Here is a 15,988-nt window from a genome sequence, read left to right on the forward strand (position 1 = left end):
CCAGGGAAGGTCAGAGATTGCTGACGGATGATAACAATGACTCGTACCTAGTGATGACGGCGTTAGAAAGATGAGTTATATATTGATTTAAACGAGCTAATAGATGGTAAAAATATAGGATGTTTGAGGAATAAATTCGCAGGAAATGGCATACCTGCGCGAGCACTAGATACACTCGCAAGTAACGATAGCTTTAGCCATCCAGGTGGTTGGCAAAAAGCGCATTCACGATTGATGCGGGCCAACCAGTTCAAGAAGGAAGTCTATTTGTTTTTCAACCCGGTACGATGTCGTGGATAATGGGGCAAATATGAAAGCAAGCTGTCAGAACAGTAGGTCGTGTGTCCACTTGACAGGAAACCTGGATGAGATAATGGTAGTTGGGTATCAAGGCAAGCTGATTACCCAATTGCGTCGTAAAAGAAAATGTATGGCTCAGTGCCTGGGGAAACATGTGCTGGCCGACTGATTAGGGGGTTTGCGTACCAGCAGTAGCGGTTGCCGTTGAACAGCCGTGACGCGGCGGATCTCGAGCGGGCAACCTTGCGAGGAGTGACGTCGGTCCTTTTGCTGGAGACTTCGTTCTGACTGCATCTAGTTAGATGCCTAGGGCTGCAACCCTGTAGCTGCGCTGACTCAGCCACGTGACGTCGGGTCATCCCGTTATGGCGTCTATTTTGATCCGGAGGTCACTGAACGATTTAATGCCTGAGGCAATAATTGCCAATGACAGTTACGGGATTGGTCTGTATGGTGTGCCGAAGCCAGACGTTACCACACCTCATCATTGTATCACTTCATTCCCGGCCCTCAGGATTGACTGCTTCCACGACCACAAAATCTCCACTCTTACGAGTTCAGCTCGGTAAAGCATCAGGTAAACAGCCTTGCCTCTATCTTTAGAGCCATTTTGTAGCACTTTCCAGCCTCAATTGGGTCCTCTGCCGGCTATATCCCGGCTATCCGAGCTTTCCAGACCTCATCACTAACCAAACACCGGAAAAAATTAGCTACCCCAGTCCACCATGCTCTACAGAAACTCGGTTGCCCGCTCTGTGCTCAGGGCTATCTCTAGCTCCAATGCTTCGGTCGCCCGCTCGACTTTCTCCAACAATGTGTTCAAGGCTCACCTGACATCCTCCGCTCGTTTTCCCGCTCGCGCATCCAGCTTGGCCCTGACTACCCGCAAGCCCGTCACCACTGCCCTCGTCCGCTATGCCTCCAGCGTCCCGGGCTCTACCAACGTCCCCAAGGCCAGTGCCGCTCATGTTGTGAGTTCTGGTCAATTGCTGATGTTTGTTTGCAGGAAGCCAAGGTTGCCGAGGAGGACCATGACATGATGGCGGGTATCAAGACCGAAGCGGTAAGTTCGATACGTCCGGCCGGCATTCATGACGGGAGCCTGCCGTACCTATGTTATGTATGGGATATATCACTAAACCTTGGCGTTTGACGACCTTCAGAAAGTCATCAAGGACACTTTTAGCCTTGAGGGAACCCCCAAGGAGGCTCTCTACCTCGGAATGGCTGGTGTCATCCCCTACCTCGCTACTTCCCTCGAGACTGTCTACCTTTCCTACGAGATCAACCGTGCTACCGCCACCGGTGATGGCCTCATTTTCTCCGGCCAGACTGCCGAGCTGATGCTTCACATGCTCGAGCCTATCCAGGTCGGCTATGGTGCTGTGGTGAGTTTGAATTTATCCTGCTGTCAAGCTCCCTATCTGACGCGAAGCGACCCTCAAGATTCTCTCCTTCCTTGGAGCTGTTCACTGGGGTCTTGAATGGGCCGGATACGGTGGCAAGCACGGTTACAGGCGCTACGCTGCCGGTGTCATCGCCCCCGCTGTTGCCTGGCCCACCCTGCTGCTCCCCGTCGAATATGCCCTGATCAGCCAGTTCCTCGCCTTCACCTTCCTGTACTACAATGACGCCCGCGCTGCTGCCCACGGCCGTGCTCCCCACTGGTACGGCATGTACCGCTTTGTCCTGACCTTCGTTGTCGGAGCCAGCATCGTGGCCAGCTTGATCGGCCGTGAGCAGATCGCCAACACCATCAGCACTGAGCACACGATCACCGACAAGATCAACGCGCTGCTCTTCCTGCAGAAGAAGGAGAAGGAAGAGGCTAATGCTCGCCGCCGCGCCGAGCTCGGCGAGGAGGAGTCTGAGTAAATGATAGACTTGCGGGATACATGTGATACTCTGTGCATTTTGAGATGCTCATAGCACATGATATGACCTATTGAGGGGTTGGGTGATATCCTGGGCTGCCTGTGGCAGCTCAATGTGACAGTAGGAAAGACGTCGCATCGTTTTGATCGAGTTTCTGTAGATTACATGCGAATTCAATGACCTGGCGGACGCTGGTACTTTCTTTTGTTTGAATTTCTATTGGACTGTATATGAACAGGTTAGACTTATTCGGTGGGTTCTCGAAACTTGCTGGATTAAGCTGAAGAGGGGTACGGAGTAGCGTCAAGACGCATTAGTCTGGAGAATTCCAAACTTCTCTTTGATTGGTGCAATTAAATCTAAAGCTACAGAGCATAATTACCTTTCCAGAAGAGATATAGAATGACACGAAAAATTAAAGACATATTGCGTGATCAGTCGAAAAAGCTCGATGACGAGTTGCTGTTGCAATTGCAGGAAGCAACGACCTTGTAAGGTCAGAAGGGACAGTTTTTCTCGATACTATGAAAGCCTCGGAACAAGACCATAGTGTGAGGGGCGTGAGGGTTGGCATACAGGCACTCAGCCCAACCCCCAAAGTCCAAAGCTAAGTGCGGAAGGTATGTCGGACTCGGCCCGCTTAAGAGAGAACAACGATTCCGTCCCATGAGTGCCTGACTGCCTGTAGGTCCCATTCTACCGTCCGTTTTGGCCAACTAGGCCGAACTGTGCATCTGCTGCTACTGCTAGTACAGTGCCAGTGCCGCATTCTTTCCTTCTTTTCTTTTTGTCTATTTCTTGTTTAAAGTTGGTCTAGCACCATCTTCACTCAAGTATCACGAGGCTATTCATGATGGACTGCACGATCTACCCTTGCAGTGTCAATAGTCGATGTGTTTGCGCAATCATCCAAAGGTGGAACAGGTCGTTTCTTGGCATTGGGTGCAGAATAATGATCCAAAGAGGCAAAAGGGAAGAGAGAAGAGACGTCGGAGTAGCAGGTTAAGTCTGGTCGAAGACGTCACAATCCGCCCACTATCTGGGCCATAACTACACTTCTACTGGTAGTACCGTAATGGGCATTATCAACGACATCATTATCGCCCATATTTATGGCTAAAATCAATATCTAGATATCTTGGTGCCTGAGCATCGTACAGTTGCTCTGTTCAACCCAAATCTTCCGGCTCTCCAGAGGTACAGAGTAAACCAAGACTAAAGTAGCCGAACCGAGTATCCGGATTTGAGAAAAATTTCTCCATAAATCACAGCGCTGGACGAGCTGCCAGCCTGCCACCGTCCCTAGACCCTTCGCCGCGCGGGATATCTCCCAAGCTTATTTGGATCTTCTCTGTCCGGAAGCAATCTAGATTCTACAACAGGGGATAAATGCCGATGTACGGAATAAAGAGCATGTCCAATCGGGGGATGCTATAATGGGTACGTAAATCTACAGACCAAGTAGCAAGGAATTATTAATTGAATTGGGGGTCTAGATCATATCATAGTACTAGATATTCGGACGAGAAGAAAATTGACTACTGTCATGTGGCACATGTGCTCGATCGACAATTTATCCAGAGGATGATAGCGGAGTACGCGAACAGGAGGGTCCCCTTCTGTTCTCTGTGCAGGTTTTATGGTCTTTTTTGGAGTATGGTAGACTGGTAGTAAAGGGATGAGTTCCAGAACTCCGTGCTGGATCTGCATGAGCCTGCACGCTGCAGTCCAAGACTAGTCGCATTCATCGACTGGAAAAGGTCAATGGACTTTCGGCTTAAAGATGTACCTATCTCTTCCGACTTTGACTGAATTGAGTTTGTAAATGAGCTTATTTAATAAACCTAGAATTTTGGGCTTGACTGCTTGAGCAGTCGCTCGATGATATATGATTTTTGGGGTAGGCAGGATAATAGTGATGATCCTAGGAAAGAAGTCTATGGAACTTTACTACAAGGCCGATGGGTCTGGATCGGTGTCATGTGCAAGTCCGAAACTATTCTTAGCGGCTTTGATGGGGTATCTCGCTGGGTTCAGAAATGCGTCCAGAAGGTCTAGAGTTCCATATCGGATTTCGGGTACCTTGCCGATTCTGACCTGGAGCATCTAAAGGTCTGTAACCACACCCAAGAAAATAGCATTCAGAGGTAGGAAATAAGCTAGAGACTAAGCACAAAGAGTTCAGATGAGAATAAGACAAACGACGACAAGAGAGGATTGGGACGAAGTAAGGGGATAGTAGCAACCAGTAGGGTACAGGTACTGGACTAGATCCCTAAGAAAGGGGAACTGTCAACGCTGACGAAGTCAAATGGTCGTCTGATCAGAAAAAAAAAAACTAGCTTAAACAGATTCAAGTTAACAAGAGGCAGAGAATAGGATTTTTCCCCACGCACCCACTTCTCCGCCATGGATGAATGGAGGGACTTTCTCCTGCCTTTTATCCTGAAGCCAGGGCAGTCCCTACAGAGAAGACTTACAGATTGTTCTACTTCTGTATGGTACCTGATCTAGTCCTCCTCCTGTAAGCCTGTAGGTAAAGCACGGGCTTGTAGAAAAAAAATAAATTTAATTCTTCCTTTCTCCTCCCAAAACAAGATCCACCCTCTGGGATAAAGAGTCTCCCACGTCCTGATGTGTGTCTATGGAACAATTGATTGATCTCTTCCTTCTTCTTATCATCCCCTCCTCTGTCTCTTCCTTCTACGTTCTAATAACTACTACTAATCATCACCTCTCTAATCTGAACTCCTCCACCCCACATCTCCGCCGAATAAACCACACTCAATTACCCAACCGGTGACCTCATCGTTTTTCTTGTCCCAGTCCTGTCTTCTCACCAGTCAAACCGGATCCTCCAACTGGCTCTCCATAATATTTTAATTATTCCGACATCATCACCATCATCATCATAATTCAGAGCGCCTACCGAGGGGTAAAGAGGTACACAACAGGAAAAGGCATCCTCTTAAGATCCTCTTCTGCCTTATTCCACGCTCCACCCGAATATCCTCCGATCTTCAACCACCGTCACCCCTCCTCCTCCCCGCCCCGAGAGTCACCTATACGTCACCAAACCCAGTCTTGACTCTTCTTTTATTCAAAGTTGACCAAGAAGAGTGTCTTTCGCCCCCGCGTACTACGCACCGCCACCTCTCCTCATTTGTAGATTGAGATCGACCCTTTTTGCGTCTCCCGGCTCTACTCTCTCTCTCCCTTCCTATCTTCCATCACTCTCGCTGTCTTATAGATTGGAGTTAGACCAGATTAGGGACTGTAAATTTTCCCACCAGTCCCGTTCCTACTACCACCATACTACTACTACCTTACTATTGCACCAATCCCCAATCCCCAATCTCCTCAACCTCGCTTGCCATCTACCTTTCCACTGGCCACTTTAGGAAAGGAAGAAGACGACAGATTTATATACATCTCTCTCACCACACTCTCTATATATAACATCAACCCACTGCAACCGGCACAATGAGGAACCCTTTCGATCTGACCGAGCTCGATAATGCTGTCGAAGAGCAACAAGCGCACATTGATATTTCCGCCTATCAATCGCATGACGGCAACCGCTCGCTACTTCAAAATGAAAATCGCCGAGGCGACAACCTGAAAGACCGCTTCATTGGTGCTATCGATCAGGGTACTACGAGTTCACGATTTATTATCTTCGATTGCACAGGTGTTCCTGTGGCCAAGTATCAGACTGAATTTCGCCAGATCCACGAGCATTCAGGGTAAGTTCAATTCCGTCCTTGTGGCTAGGTATATTGCTAGTCAGCCGCTCCAGTGCGGTTTTCGCTGCTTTGTGGATTGTACTTAACCATTCTCTTGTCCCCTCCTTTAGATGGCACGAACATGATCCCCTCGAACTCGTGGATTCCGTTTACACATGCATTGAAGAAGCGATGAAGACTTTCCTGGCTTTGGGCCACAGCAAATCAGATATTGAAGCCATTGGGATTACCAGCCAACGAGAGACAACACTTTGCTGGGATTGGGAAACCGGCGAACCGTTACACAACGCGATCGCATGGCCTGATACCAGAACCAAGAATCTGGTTCGAGAGCTCAAAGGGCAAGAGGGGTCGGATGAACTACCGGCTATCTGCGGTCTACCTCTCTCCACATACCCTTCTTCTGTCTCACTAGTATGGCTTCTTCGCCATAGCCCCAAAGTTAAGCAGGCTTATGACGAAGGACGACTTGCTTTTGGAACTGTTGACTCGTGGCTTCTGTACAACCTCAACGGCGGGCCCGAAGCTGGTCGTCATGTCACCGACGTTACCAACGCATCCAGAACGATGTTCATGAATCTCGAAACCCTGCAATATGATGATAAACTGCTGAAGTTCTTTGGTATCGACAGGAAGAAGATCAGGCTCCCCAAGATTCTCCCTTCGTCAGACCCTGAGGGCTATGGATATGTCCGGTTTGGACCTCTTGACGGAGTGCCGATCACGAGTTGCTTGGGCGATCAGTCCGCAGCTTTAGTCGGTCACTGCGCCTTTACACCGGGCACAGCGAAAAACACATATGGCACCGGTTGCTTCCTGCTCTACAACGTCGGTGAGAAACCCGTAATCTCGAAACACGGCTTGCTTGCCACCGTTGGCTTCCAACTGGGTAAAGATCGAAAGCCGGTGTATGCCCTTGAAGGAAGTGTTGCTGTCGCCGGAAGTGGTATCTCCTTCCTCATGAACAACCTCGGATTCTTCCGCGATTCGCGCAAAGTCAGTGATCTTGCCGCTACTGTTCCCGACAGCGGAGGTTGCGTTTTTGTCACTGCCTTCAGTGGTCTGTTTGCTCCCTACTGGATTGATGATGCCAAGGGAACCATCTGTAAGGATTTGAACGCATTTTACCCTTCAATGGAGTTGGATTGCTAACCTTCTACGAAGTTGGTATCACACAGCACACGCAGCGCGGACATATTGCTCGCGCGACCATGGAAGCAGCCTGCTTCCAGACGAAGGCTATTCTCGATGCCATGGCAAGGGACAGCGGACACAAATTGTCGGAATTGGCCGTGGACGGCGGGATGAGTAATTCCGACATTTGCATGCAGGTACGTCTCTGAAAGAAAGAAAGCTTCCCGTATCATGGATACCAGTGAAACTGACATTCCTTTACTTGTATAGACACAAGCCGACATCATCCAAATCCCCGTCGAACGCCCCGCCATGCACGAGACCACCGCGCTGGGCGCCGCCATCGCTGCCGGGTTCGCCATCGACGTCTGGAAGGAATTCAGTGAGCTCAAGAACATGAACCGCGCCAACCGCACCTCCTTCACACCCCGCATCTCGCCCGCGCAGAGCGCACGGATGTACAAGCAGTGGTCCAAGGCCGTCGAGATGTCCCGAGGCTGGCTGGACACGAGCGAGATCGAGTCCGAGGGCCAAGAGTAACGACATCTCTTCGTACATATATATATTGTGATGATTGTGTGCAATGTGCTTGCGTTTGAGCGTTTCCGTTTTCATCTTCTTGGGGTAATGGCATTTTGGCATCTTTCTCTTGGTCTCGGTGGTCAGTAGGTCCATTTCTAGGGTGGAGGTCTAGGTCTCTTCTTGGATACCCGCTATCATCAGTATATATATACTCCTACACTACACCTATATAAACCGTATTTCTTACGGATAACTCTGTATACATATCAATCAAAACGGGAATTTCCGCAGCATCATTGTTGTGTCTTGGTTGTAGTGTAGGTTTTTACGGAAACTGCTTGAATAATATAATTCCAAGATGCCCTTCTTATAAGCACATGTGCAAAATCCCAACTTTACAACTTCATTGATATCGGATGAATATGTTATAAGTATGTATATGCAATACAGTACATTGATCGCTCATTCTTAAACCGATATGCCACACCTCATATGCAACAATTGCTGTTTTGAGACTTCATATCGAAAGACGAGAAGCACCAAGAAGTCAGAAACGCGACCGAGGAACGAAGAAAGAAAACATATGGAAAATAGGAATCGAAATACAGAGAACAAGGAGTCCGTCAAAAACGCGCCGCCTGATTTCGGCAGAGAGGAGGTGGGTGATGGAAGGCATATGGAGAGTACAAAGTCGTGAGGGAGAAACCTATTATTTGGCTGCGGCCGACGGTTCCTCGGCCTGGGTGGATGGATGATTCAATTTTGCGGTCTGCAGAGCCTCAGGCAGCTTGAGCGGAGCCGATGGGACGGACTCCATCTTGTCTAGTTTCTCGCCTCTCAGGACCTTCTCCATCTCCTCCTTGGTCAGCGTCTCGTACTCGATCAGTGCCTTGGTCAGAAGTTCCAGTTCGTGTCTCCGTTCAGTCAGAATCTTGGTGGCACGCATCCGCGCTTCCTCGACCAGTCGTCGCACTTCGGATTCGATTTCTTGCTTGGTTTCAGATGATAGACTATCATAGTTGGTCGACAGATCGACATTGCCAAGTTTCTTGGAGTAACCGAATCTGGTAATCAGTGTGAACGCGGTTTCAGTGGCTTGTTGAATATCCTGCAGAACATTAGTGATCGTGAACAGACTTTCGAAGTTTGAAGATAGAACTTACCGCCGAAATACCACTTGTGACCTTGTCAGGACCGAAAACCAGCTCCTCCGCTGCTTTTCCGCCCATGGAGACGTCGATATCGGACAGATACTCGGTGTAATTCCGGGAAACCATGTCCATCTCAGGCAGGAAGTGCGTCACTCCCAGCGCCATTCCGCGGGGAACAATGGTAATTTTGTACAATGGCGTAGACGAAGGAGAGAAATAAGCAACGAGCGCATGACCTGCCTCATGGTAGGCAGTCAAAAGCTTGTCCTTATCCTGAATGATCCTGCTGCGAGCCTCTGCGCCCATCATAATCTTGTCCTTGGCCCAGTCGAGGTCCTTGGGTCCAACCTTGGGCTTCTTGTTTCTGCTAGCGTAAATGGCGGCCTGGTTGACCAGATTCTCCAGATCGGCACCAGAAAAGCCCGGAGTACCGCGCGCAAGCACTGCAACGTCGACATCTGTGCTGATCTGAATGTTCTTCAGGTGATGCTTCAATATGTCCATCCGACCCCGAACATCCGGAAGATCGACGACCACCTTGCGATCGAATCTGCCAGGTCGTGTCAAAGCCTTGTCAAGCAGCTGAGGAAAATTGGTTGCGGCGATGATGATGACTCCACTGGTCTGCGAGAATCCGTCAAGCTCCGTAAGCAGCTGGTTCAGGGTCTGCTTCACATAAGCTGCATCTCTCTCATTCCGCTTGGCACCAATGGCGTCCAATTCGTCAATGAAGATGATGGCGGGCGACTTGCTCCGGGCTTGTGCAAAGAGCTCACGAACACGTTTGGCGCCGACACCCACATACACCTCATCGAATTCGGAACCAGACATGTAGAAGAAGGGAACACCAGCTTCTCCGGCGACAGCACGGGCAAGCAAAGTCTTTCCCGTACCAGGAGGTCCCACAAGAAGCACACCCTTTGGCAATTTGCCACCGAGGGAAGAGAATCGCTCCGGATTCAACAAGAATTCGACAAGTTCCTGGAGCTCTTCCTTGGCCTCGTCGCAACCGTGTACATCGGAGAACCGAACCGTTTGCTGTTGGGGTTGAGCCTCATTGCTCTGCGGACCCTTGATATTCTTTAAGACGCCGGTTGTTTCGACAAGAATGGTGATCACGACAAGAGAGATGTAAGTGAAAAAGCCGAAAACGAGCAGAAATTTGACCCATCGAAAGACAGCGCTGCCCAGCGACTCTTCGACAACCACATGCAGAGGATTATCCTTAGCACCAGTACCGGATTGCTTCGTTGCCAGTCCGATCTGACTACCGTGATTCCGAGCGGCGACGGCTTGACCGACGGCCTGCAGCTGGTCGGGGTTGAGATGCTGATTCTGACCTTGGATGGGTGCCGCCGCTGCGGAATCGGCGCCACCGACACGCTGCAACGCTTTCAGATAAATAGCTTCAGACAGCGCATTACTCGCAAATTGACCGCTGCGGTATCGTTCGACAATAATAGCGGGCATGTTCGCACGGAGCAGAGTCTGATAGAAAGCATTCTGTGCGTGGGCACTGCTTGGGTTGTTGTTCGCGGTCTTTTCCTGGTGCGCTAACAGACCGTGAGATGGGCCTCCAAACATAAACCGCTGCTGTTGTAGGTTCGAAAGACCGTTGGCTTTCGGAGCCTGTCGAGTCCGGCTCAGGGTGGCGGATAGCGTTGAATACGATCGAGCGAAATGAGACACAATAGGACGGCGGGATACAGTCGCGGAACTCCAGAGCGAATCTTTAATGGCAAAAGTAAGTATCCCGATATGCATGGAAGTCGATAAAATGAGCTTACCTCTTAGAGAAGTCCGCGACAACCCAAGTCGGACAGGTCGCTGCATGACGTTCGAGTTCAAAGCCTCGAGGGGGACTGTGTCCAGGCACTCAGGTAGCGGAATCCGGCCAGTTGCCTGGCTTATTGTCAATATATGACTAAGGAAAGTCTTATGAGCGCAATAGAAGCATACACTTGATTCGTTTCCCCCAAGCGTCCGCTGGTGCAGTCGTCGGGTGGTAGGAGATGCGGAGGTGGCCGTGCGTTGGATGCCAGTCCAAGGCGCATTTAATAGCTTTGACATCGATGGCCAGAGATCGGAAGTGACGGCCGCAAGGTTCTGTGAAGAGGGGAAAGTCAGAATAGATGGCATAAGAGGCGTAAGAAGTGTAAGGACCCTTACAGGTCTTGAGACCGGAACTTGGAAAGCCATAGTTGTCTCGAGTCAGAGCGGCACTAGGCCGCAGCAATCAATGTCGACCACGCAAAGAATGGCAGGTATGAAGACAATATAGATGATAGCTTATTCTTTGACCGGGATGACTGCCATCGCCAACGAGATTCAAACGATGGCGAATGCGAGCAAAGATGAGGAATGAGGAGTAGTTCGTTCTCCGGCAGACAATCGGCCAAGGATGCGGCGGCGAAATTCGTATGGATATTGCCACTGCGGCCTGAACGGACGACCGTATCTGGCTTTGTCACGTGATTATATGCCTCAGGCAGAACTACATGTGCTTTTCCTTAATTCCAACTTCCACCATGATTCTCAATTCCAAAGGCAATAATGGCAGTAAACCGGTAATATGTAGGTAAGTTGTTTTCTGACCCGCATCATTATTATTGACGCTCTTGTCCGAGTAGTCTAAGAGGTTGATTTAGTCGGCAAACGAACCATACGTAGAGCCTTGTACAACCTAAGTAGGTCGATCTGCGATCCGTGGTACTGATCTGTCAGACTTCGACATACTGTCATTATTGTCTTTCCTCCTGTGCCAGTGATGGATCATCTCTCCTGGACACATCATACTAACTAGGCTCGAAGCCATAGCAGCACTTCCCTACGAGCCACTTCCCACGGATTTTATATATATATATAGTGTGCGAGCCATGGTCGTTGACCATCTGTTTGTAGCGCTTCTCTCACATGAGCCCTACCAGCAATGTCGACAAAGCTCATTTTCCTCATGGGTGCTCCCACGCCGCAGAGCCTCTGTTGGGAGGAGGATGGGTTGCTCGACAACCCTATATTTCCATTCTCTGGTCCAAATGTTGAAGACCAAGTGAACCAGCCTGTTTCAGAATCCCATGCTGTTAAATGGAGATTGTTACAGGATCTGAAAGTTCAAGAGCAAGAACGAGAAAACGTTTGCTCCGAACCAGACAGGCATGCTATATTTTTGAGAACCCAAGATCTCACGCCCCTAGATGGCGTATCGTCAATTTCACCAGATGACTCGGTAATCTCTCAGTTCTACGACCATTCCTTTGCAGTACACGAGACGTGCGAGATCTCTTTACCTGGAGCGCATCTGGGAGACTCTATGCAGGAGAGTGGCTTATCGACGGATAGTACAGCAACATCCGTTGCGTCGTCCAGTGACAGAGAAGCGCCAGAAGTGGGTTCCCTAGCAATTCGAGGGTGTCTCAGTGACCTGAAGGATATCCCCAGCGCCACATATCTACAATCGATTGTGCCTCAGACAATGACAGTAAACCTGATTGTGGGCATCATCGCAATTCATCCTCCACGCCGCATAGTTACTCGGCAGTGGAAAAGGGAGCTGGACCTCGTGGAAGTGGTAGTGGGCGACGAGACAAGAACAGGATTCGGAGTTACCTTCTGGCTGCCTTTGGGAGACGAAAAAATTGCTACTGGCCGATGTGACATGGGGGCTCAGAAGCTTCGAACGTCATTGTCTAGTCTGCGACCTCGAGACATTGTTCTCCTGCGCATGGTAGGATTGAGCTCGTTCCGAGAACGGGTATATGGGCAGAGTGTGGGCAGGGGGGCAACAAAGGTCGACTTATTGCACCGCCAGCGGATTGACGCAACGGACGCAGGAGGTATCTACAGTACAAGGCGCCTGCAAACCTTCAGAGAAGATGAAACCAAGCATGGCGATCTGCCATTACTGATGAAGGTGTGCAAAGTGCGGGAGTGGATCCGTCTGTTTGTGGACCGTGCACCGGATCTAGTAGGCGGTGGGCCGCTTACGTCAAGGAGACATGGCCAGCCTTTGCCTCCAGACACACAGGAGTAATTGAATTGTTCAATTATTGAAGAAGCTGAAGGACTGCAAGAGCTAAAGTCGCGATAATGCAAGGACGAGGAGAGAGTCTCTAGCACCAAGGTTGACAACGGGTAGTCAACTCAATGCTCGATAACGATATATATACCTTAGCTATCCCTAACAGGGGTATACAACCATTTAACAGTCTGATACGAAGCATGGCAGACGATCGATTGAACGTGGTATCGAGTTAGGAAAAGATCCCCAAGAATCTGAAAAGAGATTGAAATGAAGGAAGGATTCGCATGTAACCCAAGCGCATCAATATAGATTGTTCAGGGGTGTCATATTCCCCAGCTGTCTTGCCCGATGCGGCTACCCCAATCATCGCAGTTCCTAAATCCACACTGTAGATCCAGACACGCAAATGCGATAAAATGAAAATCTCATATAGATTCAGTTCAGGGTCACACAGTAGCTACTCAGCATATTTAGTTATTGACATTCGTTGTTCCTAAATGATATGGAACAGTCATCTGCGTCCTGGATATGCAGGAAATAGTCCTATTAATATAACCAAATAATATCAAGGGGCATTGGGGTTGCTCCACCGAGCACCTGATGCAGTGGTTCTGGGCCTTTCCTAAGATTATGTCCCCCCTTTAAACTTGCCAGTCTTAAGATGAGATATATCTACAGAGTATGGATAGAGTATGGAGTACTCCGTACATGATTTGCTACCGGCTGCCAGTGGCGTTCTGGCTGAAAACGTGCAACTGTCCGCCATGTTCGTACCGGCTGTTCAAGGTAAGTGGCATCGAGCCATCGACTGATTCAGGTGGAATCGCCAATTAGCGGGTCAAAGTACGGAGCAAGTGTACCTTACAGTTCCATAACCCATTCTTAGTGTGGTTCCAAAGGTACTCCGTCCCTAGACTGGCCATCCATTGGGACCTGTCGTCGTACGCAGTTCTGCTTTAGTGGTAGTGCCCCTGCTCAGAATTGGGAAAATCATGTTATGTTATCCTCATTTGCTATTTAGGTTATTAAGGAAGAAACAACGCCAGGTGTTCGTTCCTGTGACTTGAGCTTCTGCTTCTCGACCCTTTTCTATAATAATAGTATTATTTTCTTTCTCTGTCTACAGATCTTCTATCTTCTTGATTCGCCTTGCAACCTCAAGAACCCACATTCAATCGGTTCTTAATTGTCGTCGACTTTGCTTCTTGACATTCGTTGTCCGCGGGGCCTCCTTTTTCCCTTTTCCTCTTTTCCCTCCACAGCCCCTCGTCCTCAACTCCTGACACTCGTCGCAAAGCCAAAACATATACCTCTGCCAGCTTCTAATACCTCTTCTTTTTTGACCTATCTTCGTTACGTTATCTAATCAATCTTCATCATGAAGGGTACGGATTTCTCCATTTGCAACCGAGTGTCAATGCGTTCATTGGGATTAACCTTTCGGTGTAGCTCTCATTCTTGTCGGAGGGTTCGGTACCCGTCTGCGCCCTTTGGTGAGTGTCTCTCCCCCGCAGTTGAAGCCTGTGTTTGTCTAATACTTCGAATTGATGCTAACATAACTTTGTTTCAATGCTAGACCCTGACCCTTCCCAAACCCCTGGTGGAATTTGGAAACCGCCCGATGATCCTGCACCAGGTCGAGAGCTTGGCTGCTGCTGGTGTCACAGATATTGTTCTGGCCGTCAACTATCGCCCGGATGTCATGGTCGCGGCCCTCAAGAAGGTACACCGATCTCTTCTCTTCCGTTAGCTTGGTATGTTCCTGTGGCTAATCTGTGATTGTCGTCTGCAGTATGAGGAACAATACAACGTCAGAATCGAGTTCTCCGTAGAATCCGAACCCCTCGGTACCGCTGGTCCCCTGAAGCTGGCAGAGAAGATTTTGGGCAAGGACGACTCTCCCTTCTTCGTCCTCAACTCCGATATCATCTGTGATTATCCCTTCAAGCAGCTCGCAGAGTTCCACAAGAAACATGGCGACGAGGGCACCATCGTTGTTACCAAGGTCGACGAGCCCTCGAAGTACGGTGTCGTTGTTCACAAGCCCAACCATCCCTCCCGCATTGATCGTTTCGTCGAGAAGCCAGTCGAGTTCGTTGGTAACCGCATTAACGCCGGTATCTACATCCTCAACCCCAGTGTTCTCAAGCGCATTGAGCTGCGTCCTACCTCCATCGAACAGGAGACATTCCCCGCCATCTGTAGCGACGGTCAGCTCCACTCCTTTGATCTTGAGGGTTTCTGGATGGATGTTGGTCAACCCAAAGATTTCCTGACTGGCACCTGCCTCTACCTCACCTCGCTCGCGAAGCGTAACTCCAAGCTGCTGGCTCCCAACAGCGAGCCCTACGTCTATGGCGGCAACGTCATGGTTGATCCCTCGGCCAAGATCGGCAAGAACTGTCGCATTGGCCCTAATGTAGTCATTGGTCCCAACGTTGTGGTCGGCGATGGCGTGCGTCTGCAACGCTGTGTGCTCTTGGAGAACAGCAAGGTCAAGGACCATGCCTGGATCAAGTCGACTATTGTCGGCTGGAACAGCTCTGTTGGCAAGTGGGCTCGCTTGGAGAATGTCACGGTCTTGGGTGACGATGTCACCATTGCAGACGAGGTGTACGTCAATGGCGGCTCCATTCTGCCCCACAAGAGCATCAAGCAGAACATCGATGGTATGTTTCTTCACTCGCGTTTTACGAACGTTGGGGATTGCGAGAACTAACGCATTGCACAGTTCCTGCCATTATAATGTGATTTCCTCCTTCTAATGCCGACATGTCCTAATTTACCTCGATCTTCATTGATTCTACCTACCTCGCGATCACCCAGATGCATATAACCGGAGTCGTTGTTGTGGTTGTCATTTTCTTCGATTCTATTCCAGCGTCGCTGAAGCTTGGTCCATCGGTCGGCTGAGTCTGGTGCAAGTCTTTGGGCGCAATACTTTACGCCTCTTCTCCACTCCGATTTTCTCGCGCCAGGCACAGACAGTGCAGTAACCTTTACGTCTTCTTTTGCTTCCTATCCCGTAGCTCAGCACTCCCATAGCCTTGACGGTGAAGGCGTGTCTCTGCGTCGGCCTCTTTTTTTTGTCTCTGTTAGAGCCTTTTAGTCATCTTCATCTTTCCCCTCGCCTGACTTTCATCCTCGTCGGTTTCCGCCAACCTGTCTTCCTTGGAAAACAGCCGCATTCGATGATATAATCTTCCCAGTTCGTCCAGCTCGAAGCTGTCTCTTGTTGT

At 49.6% G+C, this 15,988-nt stretch overlaps 5 protein-coding genes across 5 annotated transcripts; 4 read left to right on the plus strand and 1 right to left on the minus strand.

The window, feature by feature from the left end:
* Positions 1-1,025: 1,025 nt before the first annotated feature.
* Positions 1,026-2,175, plus strand: NFIA_104650 (DUF3429 domain-containing protein; the record flags this gene model as incomplete). The annotated part of the gene is made up of 4 exons (XM_001266873.1): positions 1,026-1,271; positions 1,307-1,363; positions 1,464-1,688; positions 1,747-2,175. The coding sequence occupies 4 exons, from the start codon at positions 1,026-1,028 to the stop codon at positions 2,173-2,175; spliced, it is 957 nt and encodes a 318-aa protein (XP_001266874.1).
* A 3,483-nt stretch (positions 2,176-5,658) lies between these two features.
* On the plus strand, positions 5,659-7,595 carry NFIA_104660 (glycerol kinase; the record flags this gene model as incomplete). The annotated part of the gene is made up of 4 exons (XM_001266874.1): positions 5,659-5,921; positions 6,032-7,026; positions 7,086-7,252; positions 7,326-7,595. 4 exons carry the CDS (start codon positions 5,659-5,661, stop codon positions 7,593-7,595), a joined length of 1,695 nt encoding a protein of 564 aa, XP_001266875.1.
* Positions 7,596-8,286: 691 nt separating this feature from the next.
* NFIA_104670 (i-AAA protease YME1) lies at positions 8,287-10,927 on the minus strand (the record flags this gene model as incomplete). The annotated part of the gene is made up of 4 exons (XM_001266875.1): positions 8,287-8,685; positions 8,741-10,630; positions 10,688-10,834; positions 10,898-10,927. 4 exons carry the CDS (start codon positions 10,925-10,927, stop codon positions 8,287-8,289), a joined length of 2,466 nt encoding a protein of 821 aa, XP_001266876.1.
* A 730-nt stretch (positions 10,928-11,657) lies between these two features.
* On the plus strand, positions 11,658-12,758 carry NFIA_104680 (uncharacterized protein; the record flags this gene model as incomplete). The annotated part of the gene is made up of 1 exon (XM_001266876.1): positions 11,658-12,758. The coding sequence occupies one exon, from the start codon at positions 11,658-11,660 to the stop codon at positions 12,756-12,758; it is 1,101 nt and encodes a 366-aa protein (XP_001266877.1).
* A 1,369-nt stretch (positions 12,759-14,127) lies between these two features.
* On the plus strand, positions 14,128-15,468 carry NFIA_104690 (mannose-1-phosphate guanyltransferase; the record flags this gene model as incomplete). The annotated part of the gene is made up of 4 exons (XM_001266877.1): positions 14,128-14,134; positions 14,199-14,242; positions 14,326-14,472; positions 14,542-15,468. 4 exons carry the CDS (start codon positions 14,128-14,130, stop codon positions 15,466-15,468), a joined length of 1,125 nt encoding a protein of 374 aa, XP_001266878.1.
* Positions 15,469-15,988: the final 520 nt, after the last annotated feature.

This window comes from Aspergillus fischeri, genomic scaffold (assembly GCF_000149645.3).
Source record: "Aspergillus fischeri NRRL 181 1099437636245 genomic scaffold, whole genome shotgun sequence".
NCBI lineage: Eukaryota > Fungi > Ascomycota > Eurotiomycetes > Eurotiales > Aspergillaceae > Aspergillus > Aspergillus fischeri.